This window comes from Mustela lutreola, chromosome 8, assembly GCF_030435805.1.
Source record: "Mustela lutreola isolate mMusLut2 chromosome 8, mMusLut2.pri, whole genome shotgun sequence".
NCBI lineage: Eukaryota > Metazoa > Chordata > Mammalia > Carnivora > Mustelidae > Mustela > Mustela lutreola.
In genome coordinates, this window is record NC_081297.1 from 143,885,467 (window position 1) to 143,908,619 (window position 23,153).

General features: G+C 39.7%; 1 protein-coding gene across 3 annotated transcripts in view; it reads left to right on the forward strand.

The window, feature by feature from the left end:
- XPNPEP3 (X-prolyl aminopeptidase 3) overlaps positions 1–23,153 on the forward strand; it is a 75,797-nt gene that overhangs the window by 48,502 nt on the left and 4,142 nt on the right. For all 3 annotated transcript variants that reach the window (XM_059187075.1, XM_059187076.1, XM_059187077.1), the window contains 5 exons: positions 1,926–1,988; positions 2,821–2,934; positions 10,160–10,245; positions 21,151–21,331; positions 22,393–22,513. In XM_059187075.1, the coding sequence (XP_059043058.1) occupies positions 1,926–1,988; positions 2,821–2,934; positions 10,160–10,245; positions 21,151–21,331; positions 22,393–22,513 (565 nt within the window). The remainder of the gene's footprint in view (positions 1–1,925; positions 1,989–2,820; positions 2,935–10,159; positions 10,246–21,150; positions 21,332–22,392; positions 22,514–23,153) is intronic.

Here is a 23,153-nt window from a genome sequence, read left to right on the forward strand (position 1 = left end):
TACCAGAAGTCAGGTGGGTAGGGGGATGAGTGAAATAGGTGATTAAGGAGTGCAGTAGTGATGAGCATTGGGTGATTAAAAATGTAAAAATAAATTTAAAAAATTAAAATACATGCAAACGGAAAATAGCAAGTGTTGGTAGGGAAATGGGAAAGTTGGAACCTTTTTACATTACCAGTGCGATTGTGAAATGGTTCAGCCACTGTGGAAATAGCTTGGAGGGTTCTGAAAAACTTAAACATAGACTTATCATGTGACCTAACAACTCTGCTCCTAGGTGTATACCCAGAAGAATTAAAAACAGGTACTCTCATATTTGTTCACAGAAGCAGTGGTCACAATAGCCGAAAGTTGCAAATAACCCACATTGATCCATCAGTGGATGAACGCATATACAAGGGCTTGGTGTGTGTGTGCACGCACAAAATTTCTGTGCTATTTATTAAAGTTTTGAAAGGAAATTAATAAAAAGACAAAGGGTGCAGCTAAGAGAAGAAAAATCCCTCTTTCGAGTGAGCCTCAGTGGAGATAACCACACTTTGTCCTTTTTTTTTTCCTTAGCTTCATGCTAAAAATGTAGCACTGACAAATTGTCAATATTCATACATGTGTGTAACTAAGTATCTTTAACTTCCATTGTAATTGCTAATTCATTCAGCAGATATTTATTATTTACTATAGTGCTGGATACTTCCTAGGTTCTAGAGACACAGTGGTGAGCAAAACAGGCTTACCATGTGTCCTTGTCCTCATTGTACATTCTAGTTGAGGAGAGACAGTAAATAAACACGCTGTATAGTCAGCTAAAATTAAATGTTGTGAAGAAAAAGGAAGCAGTGGAAAGGGATGAAGTGTGGTCGAGGTGCTGAGTGAGATAGGGCGGTCAGGAAGGCCTCTCTGAGGAGGAAACATTTGAGCAAGGATCAGAATGGGAGCAGGAGCAAGTGGCAGCTGTCTCCATGGCCAGCCCACTTGCTTTCCCTTCTGTTGGGCTTTATGGTGATATCATTGCCTTGTATTTGGAGAAATGTTACCAAAAACATTCCTTCCCATGTTGCCTTCACTCTTAGAACACAACAACTTGAGTGGTAGAATCATATAATCCTGTCCTTGTGCAGCTGATTCGTTTTTATCCCACAGGTGTGGGAAATACAGCTGACAGTTTCCCTTTTCACACGGGCTGCTAGAAAACTCAGATAAATTGGCGGTCCATCCACAGTTACCATAGTAATCGTGAAGGTCATTATTAGTTTTTGAGCTCCATTCTTTTTAAGGCTTGCTTTTCTTTAACCCTGCCATGAGTTGTATTTTGTGTATCTATCAGATCTAATCAAAACCTTTTTTGGATTAGGGTACTGTGGTGAATTATAGACATGTACGTTCATAAAAAAAGGAAACAAACACACATGTGGAATGGCTATCACAGAGAAATTAAGGATTTATACTCTAGGTCACTGATTCTGAACATGGGGCAGTTATGTCCTTCAAGGGATATCGGGCAGTATCCAATGATCACAGTGGGAAAGTGCTGCTGGCACCCAGCAAAGAGTTATCTAGTCCAAAATGTCGACAGTGAGAGGTTGGGAAACCTACTGTAGACTGGACTGTTCAGTCCATAATTCCATACATTTCTGGGCTACTTCGTTACATAAATGACAAATGTGTAACTGCGTAGCTTATTCTAGCATACCACTGTATATTCTGAGTGATTATTGAGTCAGCCTTCCACTAAATGTTGTTAGTCAAATAGTCCTGAAAGCAATAGTTTCCTCTTCAGAAATCTATATTATCATATGCACAAAGTCACAACTTCAGGTCAACAAAATTGGGGAGAAGGGTGCTTTGCATTTGAGCTCCAGTATTTTGAATGTTTGAGTAAACAACCTGTTTAAAACGAGATTGTTCATCCTCCATTCTGTTTACAGGCTTTCATAGAAACCATGTTTGCCAGTAAAGCTCCTGTGGAGGAAGGCTTTCTTTATGCCAAGGTGAGCTTTAAAAGACTGGAAAGGTTTTATTGGAGGCGAAAACAGTAAATAAAGTAATTTCATTGATTTGCAGATGGCATCAAGTTGGCTTTTATGTAAGTGACCAGGGTATCAGTGGAGAGGATTTGGTTCTTAAAGGTCACTGATAATTTATTTAGATACGTCTAAAGTACACAGGGCTACAATTAAATGAAGAAAATTGCAAAAGAGAACAAACGAAGAAGCAAAGACTTAAGTCAAATGTGAACGGAGAATCTTCACATAAATGCGAAGGACAAGGACGGGAGTAGGACTGGAAGGAGCAGCCGCTTCTCGCCAGTCTCCGGCTCTGTCCTTGGACAAAGTAAAAGCAGTAGAATTTATCATTTGCCTAGCATCCTTTTTCACTTTTCCAGCACATATAGGTTGGTAGCTGTTTGAAAAGCTGAAATTAGTAATGCAGAGCTTGTTAAAACCAGAAGCTGTATTCCAGCGTTTACCGAAATAAGAAGAAAAACTGGGAGCTTTACTCGACTATATCTCTGTACTCAGCCATGATCATAGGTTTTCTATGTTCTCTTCTGGACTTAATTTGAAAATCACAGGAAATTTGGAGCACTCAGAGGAACAGAACAGACTTAATAATAGGGTCAAATAACAGGATTGGGGGGAGAATAAAAAATAGAGTGGAATTGCAGTATAAGAAGTCCGGTTAGATTTGATGACTCGTTCTCCAGTAATGATGGGAAAGAAGGACTTGAATGGAGAGATGGGCTGTTTGTCGGAGGGAGCCTGGGCTGGCACAGTCCTGAGGAAGTCCTTTCTTCTGTCATGCTTGGCTCTTGTTTTTCAGTTTGAATTTGAATGCCGGGCCCGTGGTGCAGACATCTTGGCCTACCCGCCCGTGGTCGCTGGAGGTAATCGGTCAAACACTTTGCATTATGTGAAGAATAATCAGCTCATCAAGGTACACGAAATGCCCTTCAGTGCCACTTCCTCTGGTGCCACTTCTAAAGCACTTTATTGTTTATAAAATGATTTTACAGACATTATCTCATTTGATTCTCGTATTAGCACTCTGAGATAGGAGCAGTTAATAACATGCCTGTTCAACGGATGAAGAAAATAAACTTAAAAAATTAGGCAACTCAAAAAAAAAATTAGGCAACTCATTAGGGCAGAGCTGAGAATACGACTGTAAAGCTTCTGCTTATTTTTTTTTCTGCTCATAATTTTTTTTTTTTTTAAAGATTTTATTTATTTATTTGACAGGCAGAGATCACAAGTAGGCAGAGAGGCAGGCAGAGAGAGAGGAAGAAGCCGTCTCCCTGCTGAGCAGAGAGCCCGATGTGGGGCTCGATCCCAGGACCCTGGGATCATGACCTGAGCCGAAGGCAGCAGCTTTAACCCACTGAGCCACCCAGGCGCCCCTCTGCTCATAATTTTTAATAACACTCCTCCTCAAAGGACTTAGGGAACAGTGGGTCATGCATATTTTGGAGTAGACAAATTTTAATAGTGCCTTATTAGCTGTGAGGAAGCTGATCTTTTATAGTTGCTTCCCCCCCAAGTGACTATACACGTAGAGAATTGTATATGCCTTTATTTCTTTTCTTTTTTTTTATTTGACAGAGCATGCACAAGTAGGGGGAACAGCAGACTCCCCACTGAGCAGAGAGCCCTATGTGGGACTCAATCCCAGGACCCTGGGATTATGACCCAAACTGAAGGCAGCCGCTCAACCAACTGAGCCACTCAGGTGCCCTGTATATGCTCTATTAAGTCCACTTTTTTTTTTTTTTTTTTTTAAAGATGTGGGAAGGGGTTTTGTCAGCCCGGAGCCCTGTGAAGCACTTAAACTCATGACGCTGAGATCAAGAGTCAGACACTTAACCAGCTGAGCCACCCAGGCACTCCCAAATCCACTTTTATTTTTTTATTTTTTTAGGTTTTTTTTTTTTAAGATTTTATTTATTTATTTGGCAGAGAGAGAGAGCACAAGAGGCAAAGCAGTAGACAGAGGAAGAGGGAGAAGCAGACATCGTGCCAAGCAGAGAGCCCAATGTGGGGCTCGATCCCAGGACCCTAGGATCATGACCTGAGCTAACCAACTGAGCCACCCAGGCGCCCCTGAATCCACCTTTATTTATCTGTTCTAATTTTCAATAATTTCAGGAAAATAAATATAGCAAATACGTAAATTACACAATATATTTTTTAAATGAATACCCATGAATTGATCACTTAGCCCAAGAAGAGAACACTGCCAGTTCTGTGCATCTACTTATGTGTCTTTATGCTTTGCTATCCTATTGCCTCCCTCCCAGAGGTAACTAACTGTTTATCCTAAATTTTTGTCTTCCCTCAATTTTTTGAAGTGGCTGTGTCAACGTATATATGATTCCCCAAATAATATTATTTAGCTCTGCCTGTTTGTGAACTACATAAAACTATATACTGCTATAAGTTTTTTGGAACTTTTTTTTAATTCATAAGTGTGAGAAGATAATACAGTGTGTTTTCCCAAGTATCTGTGTCTGTTTGTACTCCTACCAGTGGCGTGTAATTCTCTTGACCACATCCTCTCTGTAGCCTGATGGTATCCGACTTCTTAATTTCTGCCATTCTAATTGGTATAAAACAGTATCATTGTGGTCTTAATTTCTGTTACCTTAATTATCAGTGAAATTAAGCATCGTTTTTATGTTTAGCACTACTAGTTTCAACTTACTAATGTGCTGTTTAGGAAATTCTGATTTGTTTTCATGCGTGAGATTGGCTTATTTTTCTCATTGTCTTTTTCTGATTTTCATATCAAGTCCAAACTAAGTTCATAAAATGAGTAGTTTCTTTTCTTAATATCGTGAAATGATTTGAGTTTAAGTTTTTTTGAAAATTGGATGGAATATACCTGTAGAACTATTTGGGCCTAATATTTTCCTTTGTAAACCTTTTTTTTAACTACTCATTCCATTTCTTTAATATCCTAAAGCTTTCTGTTTCTTTTTTTTTCTTTTTGACATTTCTTATTATGAAACGTAACTACTGGTAAAGTACTTAAAACATAAAGGAGCAGTTTAATGAGTAATTATAAAGTGGACACCCGGGGCGCCTGGGTGGCTCAGTGGTTAAGCCGCTGCCTTCGGCTCAGGTCATGATCTCAGTGTCCTGGGATGGAATCTCTGCTTAGCAGGGAGCCTGCTTCCCGCGCCCCACCTCCCCCGCCTGCCTCTCTGCCTGCTTGTGATCTCTGTCAAATAAATAAATAAAATATTCAAAAAAAAAAAAAGAAAATTACTTTAAGTTAAAAATGTCATTTACTTAACATGAAATAGGTTTATTGTTAATTTCTTAACAAATTAACAAATACTGTAAAATTAGTGTGATAAATATCCATAGGTGGCCATTTACATAGTTTCTAAGTTTTTACCATTATGAATAATGTACTGTGAACATTCTTGTATGTTATACCTGGTGTACAAGTTACCAAGTTTGTCTAAGGGACATAATAATGGAATTGATGGGTCATAGGTATGCATATTTGCATTACAGTAGAAAATACCAAACATTTCCAAAGTGATTATATCAACATATGCTTCACTTTTCCTGAGACAGTTTGGTAGGTTATATTTTTCTACCACTTTGTCTAAATTTTTAAAATTACTTTTAATCCTTTATAATTATAGTTATATATTTTTTTAAAAAAGATTTTATTTATTTGACAGTGAGAGAGGTAATACAAGCAAAGGGAGTTGGGAGAGCCAGGCTTCCCAGCAAGCAGGGAGCCTGATGGGGGACTCCATCCCAAGACCCTGGGATCATGACCTGAGCGAAGGCAGCCGCTTAACGCCTGAGCCACTCAGGGGCCCAGTTATGTACCTTTTTACATTTTTGATATATTTTTGTCTTTTCTCTCTCTCTCTCTCTCTCTCTCTTTTTGATTGAAGAAGGCAAGCAATTATTTATTAGAATTAGTTGGAAAGACTTGGGGGCACCATACTTAAAATTTAAGTCCAAATCAAACACTAGCTTTGGAGCTAGATTAATTGAACATCACAAGTAGTTCCTGGACCCACTGTGACCTTGGGCAAATAACAGCAGTACCTCGTAGGCCTGTTGAGAAGATTAAGATAATGTAGAATGAGTTTACCAATTCTGGCACCTCAGCAACATGCAGTAAACATTGTCAGTGTTGTAGAGCGCCACATGTCCTGCAGTAGCTTCACAGGAATATCCTTTCCTGGTGTCACAGGGCTGTCAGTCTTCTGAGGTCCTAGTGGAGCAGCTTTCTCACTCAGGTAAAGGCATCTGAGGATGCCGTACAGAAACTGTTCAGGGCCAAGGGTGCCCTACTTTCAAGTCATCCTGAGGCTGCCTCTGTCCAAAGCCTGCACACATGTCTGCAGGTCGGCCGTGGTACTCCTGCCAGAGCAGAGGCCGCAGGGGAAAGGACAGCCCGAAATCAATCCTTTTTTTCTTTCTTTTTAAAAAGTAAACATATATTTACTCTGTGTACCAGCAATTCCATTTATAGGTATTTTTCAAGAAAAATTAAAACAGATCCACAAGTTGCCTTGTACAAGAATGTTCATAACAGGTTCACTACTAAGAGACCCAGTGTCCATCACCAGGATATTAGATAAGGAAATTGCCGTGTGGTGTATTTGTCAAATAAAGTGGAACAAACCACTGCACTACCAGTGAATAATGTCAAAAGCATTATGCTGAGTGAATAAGTCAGACAAAAACATTATAAACTATATGATTCCGTCTATGCGAATTTCTAAAATGGACAAAACTAACCTATGTTGATAGAAACCAGATCAGTGGTTGCTTCTTATGGGAATATTGACCAGGAAGGGACTTGAGGGCATTTGACAAAACTGACTTAACTCTATTAACTCTATATTATACTTAAGATCTGTGCATTTAATGTGCATACATTAAATCTCAAAAACTTCAGCTAAAAAAAGTCTTACGAGAGGTTTGCTGGATTTTATTATTCTTGTAAAACCAACTTTTCACATCATTAATGCTATTTTATCTTTGTTTATTACTTCATTACACTGAGCCCTTGCCTTCATTAATTTCACCCTTCTACTTTTTGTGTTTATTCTCTTGCTCTTTTTGTAGCTTCTAAAATTAGGTGCTAAACTCATTAATTTTCATCCTTTCTTCTTTTTTTTACTGTGTCTAAGGGTAAATTTCTCACTTTTATTATATTCCACAAGGTTTTCCTAAGTTGTTAAATGTGTCATATATTAAAAACAATAAATGTAATGTACTGTTTAAAAATAATAATCGAATGAATAACCATGTATCTACCATCTAGGATGAGAAGAACATTAGTAGTCCTCTGGGCAAGCTCAAACACATCCCCCTTTCTGTCTCCTACCATCTTAACTTCTGTTTTAATCATTTTTGTTGGTTTTCATCATAATTTTACCACCAGTGTGTTTATTCCTAAATAGTATACTGTCCACTCTTAAAAAACTGGAGAATAAGCACCAGTGTAGCCATACAGGGAGAGAAGAGTATTGCCATTATTAAATTGGCCCGAGAGAAAATAAGCTGAGAACTTCTAGGTCCTGGTCTTGTTTTGGTTATCTGAAAGTTTGCAAGGCTTTTTCTGGTGAAGTCTGTGAGCAAGGTCCTCAACAAGCTGTGAGAATGTGGGGTACCGCCAGGGCATCTGGGAGAGCTCTGGTGTGCCCTCGGTAGTGGGCATCTGATAGAAATGTAGTCAGAACAGGCTGCCCTGTGCTTCTGCGTCTCAACCACAGCTATGTGGAGCTCTCAGCAACAGGCCAAAGCAGAACCCTTCTGACAGAGTTTGTGTAGGTTTACATGCATGTTCACCTTTCCTGCTTACATCTTCGATGGCTCTCCTGGGATCAGCTTCCTTCAGCCTGAAGAAAATCGTTTAGAAGAAGGTCTGTGGCTGATAAAATTTTCTTTTTTTTTTAGTCAAATATCTTTATTTCATTCTCAATTCTTGATGATGGCTATACCAAGGAAACAATCCTAGATTCTTTTCAGTCTTGCAGATTAAAAACAAACAAACAAGGAGCACCTGTGTGGCTCAGTTAAGTGTCTCCCTTCGGCTCAAGTGATGATCCCAGAGTCCTGGGATCCACCCTGGCATCGAGCTCCCTGCTCAGTGGGGAATCTGCTTCTCCCTCTGACCCTTCCCTGCTGCTTGTGCTTGTGCTTGTATGTTCTCTCTCTTCTCTCCCGCCACTCTCTCTCACATAAATAAATAAAATAAAAACAAACAAAAACTAATTATCATTCCTATAGGAACTCTCTTTTTGCTTTGACTGCTTTAAGATTTCATTTCTTTGGTGGTGCACCTGGGTGGCTTAGTCCCTTGGGTATGCAGCTCTTGATTTCGGCTCAGGTCATGGTCTCAGAGTCCTGAGATCAAGCTCCCCACCCCACCCCACACCACCACCACCACCACCACCACGGGCTCAGTGCTCAGTGTGGAGTCTGGTTAAGATTCATTCTCTCTCTCTCTCTCTTTGCCCCTCCCCCCACCATTTGCACATTCGTGCGCTCTCTAAAAAAATGGATAAATAATAATTTTTTTTAAAATTTTCTTTGGTAATTTTCAGTTTTATTGCATGTCTAAGAATAGATTTATTTTTACATATAGTCACTATGATACCTTCCCCTTCCGAAATTGCATTCATGTTCTTCATCAGTTCTAGGAAATTCTCAGACACTGATACCGTCTCTCCTACATTCTCTCTCTTCAGTCCTTCAGCAGTTTCAGGTAGATGTGTTAGACCTCTTTCTGTTTCCAGTAAGCTAACTTTCGTGTTTACATTTGCCTTATCTCTCTCTGTCATATTCTAGGGGACTTGGGTACGTCTCTCTTCCAGGAAGCCAGTTTCCCTTTGGTTATCTAATCTGCTTCTTTGGCCATCCACTGAGTGATTGACTTCAGAAGTAGTTTTTTCTTTCCTTCTGGTTCCTTTCAAATCAGCATAGTTGTCAGTTGTCTCTTATTGCTTATTCATCTTTGTGGTTCTGTTCTTTATCCCTTTAAACATTTCATAATAGCTCTTCTGTATCTAGTCATTCCCTTACCTGAAGTTCTGGAAGTTCTAAATTTGGTCAGTGTTGTTCCTGCTGACTCTCACGTATGGTGATGTACCCTGTGTGCTTGATGACCTTTGGTTGTGAGCTCATCTATTTATTTGTTATTTTTTGGAAATCATGTCAGTCCAGATTTGGGAGAAATTTTCTCCAAAAATTTGTTTGAATATGCTTTTACCAAAAGATAAGTGGTCCTAATGACCTGGGTCTCTTTTATCTCCTGTGGGAATCCTGGATTAATGTGAGAATCTCTGGCTCATTGTCCCCACTCTTTGCTGCAGGACCTCAGGGGAATATCACCTTTTCTATATATACTGTACCACTTACCTTATCACTACTCTCAGCTCTAGTTTCAGTTCTGGGGTAACTTTTTTCAAGAGAAAAAAAGTCTTTAAGGCATCTCTTATATTATGTAATGTCAGCCTTCTGTAAAATATGTTTGTATCCAAGATCTAGTTGTTTTCTAACAAGAAAGGTATTCTGTCATTTTGCCAAAAACAAGATCCAACATCCATTTATGAAGGTTGCCATTATTAAATACCTACACCCATTGAACCACTATTCTACTACATCCCAAGTTGTGTGCTTATTTATACATAAATAAGATGTACCCTGTCTTCAAGGACACAATAGATAATTTCAATATAACAGGACAAGTAACAAGAGAGAAATAAACCCAAATTTTTCTTTTTCCCCCACATGTATTCTAAAGGGGAGCAAAGGGGGGAAATGATATTCTAAAATTAAATGATTAAGGGTAATCATATTTGAATAAGGCCCTGGATACCAACTTACATAGGAATTTTAAAAATAATAGTGATAATGGTACTGTTTATGATGGGCTGTTTACACCTAGTAATTCAAACCCAAGTGGTATGGTTCCAGGGTCTGTGCACTACTATCCAACGGCCACTTCCTGAGTCCGTGTGGATTCATTTGAAAAATTGAGATGCTGTTTCTTATAAGAAGGAATCAGAGAAGATTAGTCTCCTTTAAATTAGCTTTTTAAATATGTATATATAAAATGAAGGACACAAAGAGTTTAATCATAAGGTCACCTACTTTGACATATCATACTTCTGTTGCAGGATGGGGAAATGGTGCTGCTGGATGGAGGTTGTGAGTCTTCTTGCTATGTGAGTGACATAACCCGTACCTGGCCTGTCAATGGCAGGTAGGACTTCTACAGATCTGATTGCTTCTTAGGAGTGTGAGTTGGAATATGGGTATATTAGGAATAAATGACTAAACTAATATATAGACCCCCACCCCCCGAAAGCTCAGGAGCTTTGCAAAGCTCCTGATTACTTTCTAAGACTGTTTTATTCACTAAATCATAGGATTGGGCATCTAGACACACCTAGTTAACACACACACACTCACATTGTTAAAAAAAAATAAATTTGAGGATGCCTGGCTGGCTCAGTGGAGCATGTGTCTTTTGATCTTGAACTTGGGGCTCAAGCCCCATGTTGGGTGTAGAGAGTACTTAAAGTCTTTTAAAAATAAATAAATAAAATTTGGTGTTTTTATTTTCTGATTACAAAAGTAATTCCAATATTCAGTTAAAAAAAAAAAAGAACCACTAGACATGAGAAGAATCAGGAAAAGAATCAGAAAATGACCCATAATCAAGAAAAATAGTCAATAAAAGATCCTGAGTAATCCTAATATTTCAATTAGCAAACAAGGACTTTAAAGCAGCTATCGTAGATATGTGTACAGAATTAAAGGAACATATATAAGTACAGTGAGTGAACAGATGAAGAGTTTCAGTAAGAAATAGGAAACTAAAAAATAGGGGTACCCCCTGGGGGGCTCAGTCATTAAGCATCTGCCTTCAGCTCAGGTCATGATCCCAGCATCCTGGGATCCAACCCAATATTGGGCTCCCTGCTCAGCGGGAAGCCTGCTTCTCCCTCTCCAGCTCCCCCGTGCTTGTGTTCCCTCTCTCATTATCTCTATCATAAATAAGTAAAATCTTTTAAAAAAAGAAAGAAACTAAGAAATAACCAGAGATTCTGGGGAGATGGTAGCAAAAGCATAGCTTCTTACTCTCTCCAAATTATCAGATAGTAATAGAGCTACCAGGTAACAAAACCAAACACTAGGTGACGGGATATCACTTAAACTGTAAAATACATTTATGAATACATTCTACACAGCCATAAGGCCAAGATGATATCAGTATCTGTATGGAAGAAATAAGGAAGCAACAATAGTGGAGCAAGCTGACTGATGTCCCTGAGAACAAAGGAACTCGGAGATAACCAACAGCTATTCACTTGGAAAGGTGGTGAGCCGATTTGAAAACAGAAACTGAAAATGGGAAAGATTTGTCACTCCAAAGGCCCGAGGAAGTTTGAGGGTGCTGTGCTTCTCACACTAAGAAGAAACTGCTGGAAGTAGAATTGAAAGTAAGCAACTTAGGGACAAGAGAGAGGAAGGAATTAAAATATCCAAATCAAAGAGGGGGAGAAGAATTGAAAGTAAGCTGCCACATTGTGTTACCCCTACACCAAAAGGACAGAAGAGTGAGCACTGTGATGTTAAAAAAATCTTTCCTAAATTCTGCCTCATCCTAAAAGTTCAGGAAAGTTAATTTTACCTAAAATAAGCAATAAAAAAGTATCTTGTTTAATCTCATACAAAGTTAATTAAAGGCAAAAAAGAAAAAAAAAAAAAAGGAATAAGGAACACATCCCTACCGATAATGGAAGCATACTGGAAAGACATAGCTACAAAAGAGATCAAAACGGGCCTACTATGTTAAAGCAAACTAGAATTTTTTTTTTTTTTTTTAAGATTTTATCCATTTATTTCACAGACAGAGATAGGCAGAGAGTCAGGCAGAGGGAGAGGGAAGCAGGCTCCCTGCTGAGCAAAGAGCCCGATGTGGGGCTCAATCCCAGGACCCTGGGACCATGACCTGAGCCAAAGACAGAGGCTCTAACCCACTGAGCCACCCAGGCGCCGCTGCAAGCTAGAATTTTTTTTAAGCACATCATTCAAGACATGAAAGAACAACACAAATCAAAATTGAAAAAAATCTCAGAAACAAAGTGACAACACACAGGAAAGAACTAGAAATAAAAAATCATACCAGAAAAAAAGACTGGCGGGGCGCCTAGGTGGCTCAGTGGGTTAAGCCACTGCCTTCGGCTCAGGTCATGATCCCAGGGTCCTGGGATTGAGTCCCACATTGGCCTCTCTGCTCAGCAGGGAGCCTGCTTCCCTTCCTCCCTCTCTCTGCCTGCCTCTCTGCCTACTTGTGATCTCTCTCTCTCTCTCTCTCTCTGTCAAATAAATAAATAAATAAATCTTTAAAAAAAAAGAAAGAAAGAAAGAAAAAAAGACTGGACTGAAAGGTATGCACTAACAATGAAGCACAATAAAGCCTTAACAACAAATAGGATGAAAGGGAAGAAAATTTTAAAAATCAAAATGAAATAAAGAAAAAAAGATTACAGGGAAAATAGTAAATATCTAAAATGGGCAGAGAAGTTAGAACATACGCATAAAGGAAGCTCTGAAGAAAATGAAAGCATGGGAACAGAACACCTCCTAAAAACTACAATAAAATATTTCTGAAATGAAAATTTAAAACTACTTTTGAAAGAGCACATCATGGAGCTGAGAATATCAGCCCAGAAAAAGCAACAATAAGACATGGTCTAGTAAAATTCTGAACCTACAAGAAAAAGAAAAATTCCTTTGGGATCCAGAAAAAAAGAACATGTGATATGTAAAAGGAAGGAAATCAGGTTATCATCAGACTTTTCAAAAGCAATGCTATATACAAGTAGAGAATAGGGGCACCTGGGTGGCTCAGTGGGTTAAACCTCTGCCTTCAGCTCAAGTCACGATTTCAGGGTCCTGGGATCGAGCCCCACATCGGGCTCTCTGCTCAGCAGGGAGCCTGCTTCCACCTCTCCCTCTGCCTTGCCTCTCTGTCTGTTACTCTCTCTGTCAAATAAATAAATAAAATCGTAAAAAAAAAAAAAAAAGAGTAGAGAATAGAGTAACATTAGAGATACTCAAAGAACAAAAGTGTAAGCCAAAGACTTTATATGCAGCAAAAGCAACTTTAAGCTATAAAGAGCACACATTATTGTGTAGAAACTTAAGGATTACTCCGATGAGGAATCTGTTAGAGCTAGACATACGATCCAATATGAAACCTAGTCACCAACGCCATGGGACTACTTAAATTTAAATTAGTATCAAACCAAATTTACACTGTTTTTTTACTTGAACTGACCACATTTCAGGTGCTTCGTAGTCACGTGTGCCTAGTGGGTGCCATACTGGACAATAGATACACAGGGCAGCATATCAGCACAGGGAGGTTTATTGATCAGTGCTGTGCTGGAGCCTGAACTTCAGTTGACCGAGTTGACTAGAGACATTGACATAAGGACTCCTGGTGAGAACATGAGAAATCGTTCGCTGTTGAACTAAGACTAGATGAAGCTAAGCGGAAGAGAGCGTCATAGTAACAACCCTATGCTCTGATCATGTAGAATAGTACATTTTTTTAAAATGGAGAATGGGAGGAGCATACGCAAAAAAAAAAAAAAAAAAAAAAGCTTCAGTATTTTCAGGAGTTATATTTGTTACAGTATTTGTATTGTAATTCTGAAATGGTGCTTGTCTGTGTAGGGAGTTAAAAGAGTAGGGAGCCTGGGTGGCTCAGTGGGTTAAAGCCTCTGCCTTCGGCTCAGGTCATGATCCCAGGGTCCTGAGATCAAGCTCCGCATCCGGCTCCCTGCTCAGCAGTGAGTCTGCTTCCCTCTCTGTCTGCCTCTCTGCCTACTTGTGATCTCTCTCTGTCAAATAAGTAAATAAAATCTTTAAAAATAAAATAAAATAAAAGTAAGAGGGGTGCCTGGCTGGCACAGTCAGAAGGGCATACAACTCTTGATCTCAGGGTCATGAGGTCAAGCCCATTCTGGGTGTAGAGATTACTTAAATAAACAAGCGGTGGAAGTAAATAAATAAATAAATACATAAATAAGGATGATTTTAGTTCTATCTTCCTTTTGTCCTTGAGAACCACAATGCATGGTATGGAAGAAAAAAAGTAAATGAAATTATTATAATAGGTTGCAAAAAGATCTGTAGTCTCAAATGTTAATTGAAGTGTCAATATAGACTCCAATGATTTTCTTTATGTTTCTTCCCCCTTCCCTTTTCTATCCACTGAAAATCAGGCTGGAAACTATGACCAGCTTAGTAGCAGTAAGCATCACTAGTGCCCTGAGTATGATCTTGAAACACAATTTTACACTAACCTGAATGAAAACTTGGAGAGTTGACTGGCTTCAGGTCTGGATCAGGAAATTTATAAGATGAAGCCTGGAACATCTTAGAATACCAGATAGCAAGGAAATGATCAAAAACCAGTAACATCCTGTCAAAAAGATTCAGGAACCAATTTGAGGTTGCACAGGTCAAAGATAGGAAACTTTGGGCTTCAATAATGGTAATAACTTATACCCACCAAATACATTCAAATTCATAAGTTTATAATGATAGTTTTTCTGTAATAGTAATTTTTTTAAAATTGTTCACCTTCAGAGGATGATGGGAATCAATTCATTATATTGAAAAGTGGTAAATAAAAAGAATCAAAGAGTGGTAAATAAAAGAAAGAATCATCCTGCCTTTCATATATAAACTCTGTCACTGGATAGCCAAATAGATTAGAGGAAATACCTCTTTAAACTATTCCATAAAGGGGCGCCTGGGTGGCTCAGTGGGTTAAAACCTCTGCCTTCGGCTCAAGTCATGATCCCAGGGTTCTGGGATGGAGCCCCACATCGGGCTCTCTGCTCAGCGGGGAGCTTGCTTCCTCCTGTCTCTCTGCCTACTTGTGATCTCTCTCTGTCAAATAAATAAAATCTTTAAAAAAAAATTATTACCATTTTGCAACATCCATTAATGTATAGATGTAAGCACTCAAGAATCCATGGCTGCTAAAATCACAAGAGACAATCAGATATTATGTGCCTCGTATAATTTTGCCAAGTACTACAGATAGCCAGCCTTACCAAAACGATTGAACCTGAGCCTGATTCGTTCTTGAGATCCAGCTGCCAATTTGTAAGAAATAAAAAAGACAAAGGAATATGTTGAACTATACCAAGGGGACGTGTATTCGTCAGCTTACGTTGCCATAACAAAATACGACAGACTGGGTAGCTTAAACAATAAAAATTTATTTCTCAACACTTCTGAAGGCTGGGAATTTCAAGATCAAGGTGCTAGCAAGGTAGGTTTCCTCCTGAGTCCTCTTCTTTTGGCCTTAAGCAGCCACTGTCTTGCTGTGTGCTCACATGCCCCTTCTACACAAAGAGACAGAGGGAGAGAAAGCAAGCTGTGGTATCTTTTTTTTTTTTTTTTAAGATTTTACTTATTTATTTGACACAGAGAGAGATCGCATGTAGGCTGAGAGGCAGGCAGAGAGAGTGGGGAAGCAGGCTCCCTGCTGAGCAGAGAGCCCAATGTAGGGCTTAATCCCAGGATCCTGAGTACCTGAGCCAAAGGCAGAGGCTAAACCCACTGAGCCACCTAGGCACCCCTCTGGTGTCTTTTCTTAGAAGGATGCTAATTCTATCGGAGCAGGACTCCCACCTTATGATCTCATATACCTTAGTTGCTTTCTGTAGAGGCCTCATCCCCAAATACAGCCAAACTAATGGTTAGGGCTTCAGCATAAGAATTTTCGGGAGACATGGACTTTCATTCTGTGAATGCAGTTAGCAAAACCTAGACTGTGATAAACACTGTTTGTCAAACAGTCTGGATTCTTTAACACATAAATTACAAGGAAATTAAAAAGGAACCTGTCGACTAAAAGAGACTGAAAAGGCATATCAAATTCGTTTAAAATAAGCAGGAAGAAAATTGCCTAGGGTGCATATTTGGGTTATAAAGCATTTTTTTATACAAGGAATGGGGAGGGACTGCTAATGGATATGGGTGTGAGGGGGCTTACATGAAAATATTTTGGAATTAGAAATAGTGCTGATGGTTGCACAACCATATTTGTGAAAATATAAAAACCACTGAACTGTACACTTTAAAATAGGTGAATTTTATGATAAATTAAATCAATAAAATAAGAAACGTACCTACAAATAAAAAAAATCACAAGGTTGGGGGGGCATCTGGTTGGCTTCGTCAGAAGAGTGCCCAGCTCTTATTCTCAGGGTCGTGAGTTCAAGCCCCACATTGGTCATGGAGATAACTTAAAAAAAAAAACCACTTTGAAAAATAAATAAGGAAATACAAAAAACCACAAGGAAATGATAGCTGTGAAAGTTAGGATAATGGTCCATACTGGGAGAATTGCAGTGAAGCACGTAGGGACTTCTGTGCTAGTTGGCCAGGTTCCATCTTTTATCTGACTAGTCAACCTTCCACTAATTTCTTAAGGTATATATTTATTTGTATCTTTCTGTATCTGTTTTGTTTGCAGTAGAAAGGTTTGTTTTTTTTTTTTAACTAAGCAAATTCTAAAGCTAAAAATTATAACTGACGGGCGCCTGGGTGGCTCAGTGGGTAAAGCTGCTGCCTTCGGCTCAGGTCATGATCTCAGGGTCCTGGGATCGAGTCCCGCATCGGGCTCTCTGCTCAGCAGGGAGCCTGCTTCCTCCTCTCTCTGCCTGCCTCTCTGCTTACTTGTAATTTCTCTCTGTCAAATAAATAAATAAAATCTTTAAAAAAAAAAATAAATAAAAAAAAAATAAAAATTATAACTGAAATGGAAAACTCACTAGATGGACCTTCCAGCAGATTGGAGGCAGAAGGCGAGTGAACGTGAAAAGAAAGAGAAATTATCCAGTCCGAAGAACAGAAGTATATTTGAGAAGAATGAAGAAAATCTCAGAGACCTCGCAGACATTTTCAAGCAAATTAACATACATCTAATTGGAGCTGTAGAAATTAGAGAGAGAAAGAACAGGGCAGAAAAAAAACCTTTGAAGAAAGAATGGCCAAAAACTTACCAAGTGTGGTGAAAGTTATCGGTTTAGAGATGTGAATGACATTACCAACCACTTTGATGGTATTGACATTTGTAGTACACTATACCCAGCAACTTCAGAATATATGCTTTTTTCAAATACTTCTGGAACATCACCAAATCCATTTGCTGGACCAATAAAACAAGTCTTAATGAGTTCCAAAAGACTGAAGTCTTACAAAATATGTTCTTTGACTACAATGAAATTAAATTAGAATGTCATAACAAGGGGCGCCTGAGTGGCTTGCTGGGTTAATCCTCTGCCTTCGGCTCAGGTTATGATCTCAAGGTCCGGCATCAGGCTCTGCTCAGTAGGGAACCTGCTTCCCCCTCTCTCTCTGCCTGTCTCTCTGCCTACCTGTGATCGCTCTGTCTGTCAAATAACTAAATCTTTAAAAAAAAAAAAAAAAAAAAGTCATAACAATACTGTATCTTTATTATTTTTTTTTTTAAGATTTATTTATTTGACCTTAATTGGGACGCCTGGGTGGCTCAGTTGGTTAAGCAGCTGCCTTCGGCTCAGGTCATGATCCCGGCGTCCTGGGATCGAGTCCCACATCGGGCTCCTTGCTCAGCGGGGAGCCTGCTTCTCCCTCTGACTCTGTCTGCCATTCTGTCTGCCTGTGCTTGCTCTCTCTCTCTCTGTCTCTGATAAATAAAATCTTTAAAAAAAAAAAAAAAAGATTTATTTATTTGACAGAGATCACAAGTAGGCAGAGGCACGCAGAGATAGAGGGGGAAGCAGGCTCCCTGTCAAGCAGAGAGCCCAATGCGGGGCTCAATCCCCGGACCCTGAGATCATGACCTGAGCCAAAGGCAGAGGCTTTAACCCACTGAGCTACCCAGGTGCCCCAATACTGTATCTTTAAATCTCCAAATATTTGAAAATTAGTGAATATATTTTAAATAACCTATGGGTCAAAGAAGAAACCACAGGGGAAAGGGAAGAAACCACAAAATACTTCAAATTGAGTGATAATGAAAATACTATATATCAAAATGTGTCAGATTCAGCTATGGCAGAAATTTATATATAGCTAAATGCTTATGTTAAAAGAAAGGTTTGAAATCAATAATATAAACTTCTACCTTAGAAAGCTATTGAAATGATGAGCAAAGTAAGCCCAGAGTGAGCAGGAGGAAGAAAACAAGACCAAAATATCAATGAAATAGGAAAAAGCCAGCGAGTAGAGAAAATTAACAGAGCTAAATGGTTGTTCCCTTTAAAACTGATAAACTCCCTTGCAAGATAAAAAGAGAGAAGGCAAATTATAATCAGGAATGAAGGAGGGGATATCACTATAAGTCTTACAGATAGCAAAAGGATAAGGTGGGAGCGTCTGAGTGGCTCAGTCAGTTAAGTGTCTCTTTTTTTTTCTTTTTTTTTTTTTGAGATTTTATTTATTTATTTGACAGAGATCACAAGTAGGCAGAGAGGCAGGAAGAGAGAGAGGAGGAAAGCAGGCTCCTTGCTGAGCAGAGAGCCCGATGCGATGCGGAGTTCAGTCCCAGGACCCTGGGATCATGACCTGAGCCGAAGGCAGAGGCTTAACCCACTGAGCCACTGAGGTGCCCCAAGTGTCTGACTCTTGATCTCAGCTCAGGTCTTGATCTCAGGGTTGTGAGTTCAAGTCCCACATTGGGCCTCACACTGGACATGGAATCTACTTAAAAAAATAAAATAAGTAAAGGATAATCAGGTAATGTGAACAACTGTGGGTAGTCCTATTGTTAGTCACAGAGCAAATGCAAATTAAACTTCTGCATATGCACTAGAATGGCTACACTTAGAAAGACCGAGCATATCAAGTGTTGGCAATGACGCGTCGCACCTGGAACTCTCAGACATTGCTCGTGGTGACATAAAGTGCTACAGTTACTTTGGGAAAAAATTTGCCAGTCTCTTATAAAGTTAAATAAACACTGATTCCTCTGCCTAACAAATCCACTTCTGCGTATTGATTAAAGAGAAATGAACATGTGTCCATGAAAAGACTGTACAAGTATATTCTGAACAGCTTTATTCACGGTAGCCCCTAACTGGAAACAACCTCAATGTCCATCCACTGGAGACTGAACACACAATTGTGTTTTATGCAGACAGTGGAATATCACCTAACAATAAAAAGCAACAGACTCCTGATTGAACTAGTACCGTAATGGGTCATACAGACCTTATGCCCAGTGAAGAAGGCTTGACACAAAAGAGTACATATTGTATGATTCCGCCTGTCTGTATGATTCCCTTTATATGATAGAAAACTAAGGTGAAAATAATTAGAACAGCTTTGCCTCTGGGTGTGGGAATACTGATTAGAAGTAACCGTGAGGAAACTTTCTGTGTCATGATGGGAATCTGGATCTGGATCAGAGTTCTCCAGAGAAACAGAATCCCTAGGTTGTATTATGTATGTGTGTGTAAGTATAGATAGGGTGGTTGATTGATTTTTAAGGAGTTGGCTCATGCAGCTGGAGCTGGCATGTCTGCATTTTGTAAGGCAGGCCGGCAGGCCAGCAGGCTGGAAACTGGAGCAAAAATTGATGTTGCAGATGTGGGGATTCCTTCTCTAGGACAGCGGGGCAGTTCTGGCAGTTGATTTCATTTAGTGTAGGCTACCATGTGGTGTGTATTGCAGCCAACCAACCAGATTGGTAGAGCCTTTCTGACCATTGAGCTGTGACAATAAATCCAGAATCTCTGCTTAATGGACCGGTTATCAATACATTCAGCCTTATCCAACTTTATGTTCCTCCCATCATTATGCTGCACTGTCCACATACATTCCCACACATATTCCTAGATTTTTGTCTATGTAAATAGGAAAAATCACATCAGTTGTTTTTGGTTTTTTTACCGCACATCGGTTTTTTTGTGTGTTTGTTTGTTTGTTTGTTTGGATTATAGTGCACTTCCTAGTGGGTCACACTTTATACATAACCTTTTAGGGCCTGCTGAGGGTAGAATCTGATTATAGGTCTAGAACCATCTGCTAAGGCAACTACCCCATGGGAGATTCCTGTAGGTTTTCAGTCAAAACAGAGTGAATTTCCTTAGCCGGGGGTAGAAGGGCTGCTTCTGCTGGCAAAGACTCAACAGAATTTAGGGCTCAGCGTTCCCAGCTTTATCGGAGTTGTACAGATCAGATTTGTGTACTTAAGTGTATATAAAATTTACAAAAGACTCTTTAGTAATACTGTGGTGGGTTGGAGTATGGGTACACTCAGAGATGACACAAATATAAGAGGGTTGCTAATGGCTGAACCTGGAGATGGATTATTCATTATTCAATTATATTGTTCTATTTAACCATTCTTAAGGGAATTTAGAGTGTGTCTGTTATAATTATTTTAAAAACGGAATATTTTTATATATTCAGCTTTTTTGAATTTCAAATATTTTCTTAGGATGAAATCTTAGAGCAGAATTAAAAGCTCAAATTTTATGAGTATCTTTATTAAGGCCTTTCATTTAATTGGCTATACCAATTTACCCTGCCATCAACTGTAGAAAATTCGTATCAAATACCATGCTAGCTTGATATTTTCTCATTTTTTCCCATGACTGCTAAAGAAATTATTATGCTAAGGACACCTAGAAACTACAAGTTACTAGTAGCCAAAGTATCTACTAGTTTATCTCATGACATCTGCTTTACCTACACAAAGTGGATCCCTTTTTTATGGTTTGTTGTTTGTCTGTTTGTTTATGGTGGAAAAAAAAAAAAACGAAAAGGGCCTAGGGTGAGCCTGGTCTGGTCCTCTGACCGCACTCGTGGCTGCGTAGGAGCATCTGCTAGTCTCAGCGCCAGTTTATCTGCTGATCATTTGAAAAAAGAGGCTGTTGCTGCCCCAGCCTGAAGAGTTATTGCTCTTCCTGATGAGTGGCGAGGGCACAATTAAGGTCCTGTCAGTATTGATACACAGGTACCGATTAAGTAATCAACAATGCCTCTTCATCAGTGCCTTGGAGTTTTTCTAATCAAATTTGGAAGCAAACTTGCAGCAATATCAGATTATCCCAAATGTGTTATTTGGTTTTCCTGTCCGCAGGTTCACAGCACCTCAGGCAGAACTCTACGAAGCTGTGCTAGAGATACAGAGAGACTGTCTGACCCTCTGCTCCCCTGGGACAAGCTTGGAGAACATCTACAGCTTGATGCTGACGCTGATCGCACAGAAGCTTAAGGAGTTGGGGATCGTGAAGAACATTAAGGGAAATAATGCCCTCAAGGTACTTCCCTTCTTTTGATCCCGGCCCTCAAAAACACCTGATGTACTGCTGGGGTTTTATCCTATGGAAAGCTAATTAGATGTAGAAGTGGTCTTTTTGAGTCTGCATCTTTAAGAGGGATTTAGAGTGAACATGAATTAAACAAAAGGAGTCAGTACTTACTTCTCCCAGAAGATGGCAGTACATTCTAGTTCATTGCATCTGTGTAAGTAGCTCAACGTGCAGAAAACAAAAAATGAAGTCTGATGCCAACAGGGTGGGAATGGACACAAAAAGCAGAAGAGGTTAACTCTTAATCCCTTTGTGGCGATTTTTGAAAAGATAGAAGTCGTGGGGGAGGGTGTCTGTTGCTTCAGTGACATCGGTGAGATGAACAGTATCCCCAGGGGCCACATCCCTAGTGAATTTCATCTGCATCCAACATGTAATGATGTTCAGTAAAATTGGAAAACCTTAGCTTTAAATTAAGTTGCCAGGTGGCCACGCCAAACAGACCATTATGGCATCTCATCTCCAAGTTTAGGCTGCCAGGGTTTCTTTTATCAGTAGGAAAGACTATAAATTCCTCCCGTTGAAGCCAACAAACCTAATTAACAGATAGGAATATCCAGCCCAGTAAATGCGTTATAATTACTGTGTTAATTTGCTGTTCTGTGCCTACTCCACAAGTTTCCGTGAGATACTCAGGGTCTCCAGAGCCGGTTTTCTGAGAGGGACTTGTAAACACTGAAAAGAGAACCATTCTAATAGAATCATCCTCCCTCCCCCAACAAAAGAGGTTTTCATTTGCTGTAGCATTACTGGGGTTACCCACGTCCGCATGTATGTCATATATGAAATAAGGGGAAAGGAAACGTGAATTAGTTTGAAGGCCATCAGCAGAACTGTATTCAAGAGGTAGAAGTTTGTCAGGTCTCTTGAGCATTACCCGAGGGTGGGTGAAACCAAAATGGCAGAACCACGGGGGAAGTATTAACACATAACTCACTGACTTACACATGCCCAGCTTTCCCCTCAAGGGGTCATTGCTCTAATATCACTGTGCTGATTACCTTTTCCAGGCTGCTCGAAAATACTGCCCTCATCATGTCGGCCATTACCTCGGGATGGATGTCCATGACACTCCAGACATGCCCCGTTCCCTCCCTCTCCAGCCCGGTATGGTGATCACAGTGGAGCCAGGTAAGGCCGGGTGCTAGCAGCCTCTGAGCCCTTGGGACACCGAATAGTATGAGATAGAAGGGTAAATGGATCCCTTCAATGGAGATGGGAACTGGATTTTAAACTTTTTTCTTGAGCTTTCTTATTTAACATCACACAATTTGTTTAATTTGACTTCTCCAATAAACATCAGATGGGGAATACTTTCTGTAAGTAGATATTAAGAAATAAATCTTTTTTTAAACCCTGCCTTTGCCAGGGCTAATTTATACTAGTCTCCTCTGCAGCGGTGGGCTGCTCACGCCTCTGAGGTTCCAGGTGCTTCTGTGCAGAAAGCTACTCAGACTTAACCGTGTTCCCCTCTGCAGAACTGCCCACATTGCTCTCCTGAGGATCTGAGTCCTTTTTCCTGAGCTTCAGGGAAAGCTGGTGATCTAGTGACTCCCCAGCTTGATGATCCAGGGAGTGGGCAGAATTCTGCGGAGAAGTGGTGGTCACAGTGAAGTGTAAGGATTGTTGATACAAGAGGAATTTTTAAATACTCTGTTTTGGTCAAGAAAATGGATTTCGGCTGTAGATTTCAAGTGTTTTCCTCTTTAAATTATAGAAATTATAGCTGGGACACCACTTTACACTACCCAGTCCTACACTGCTGTCTGTG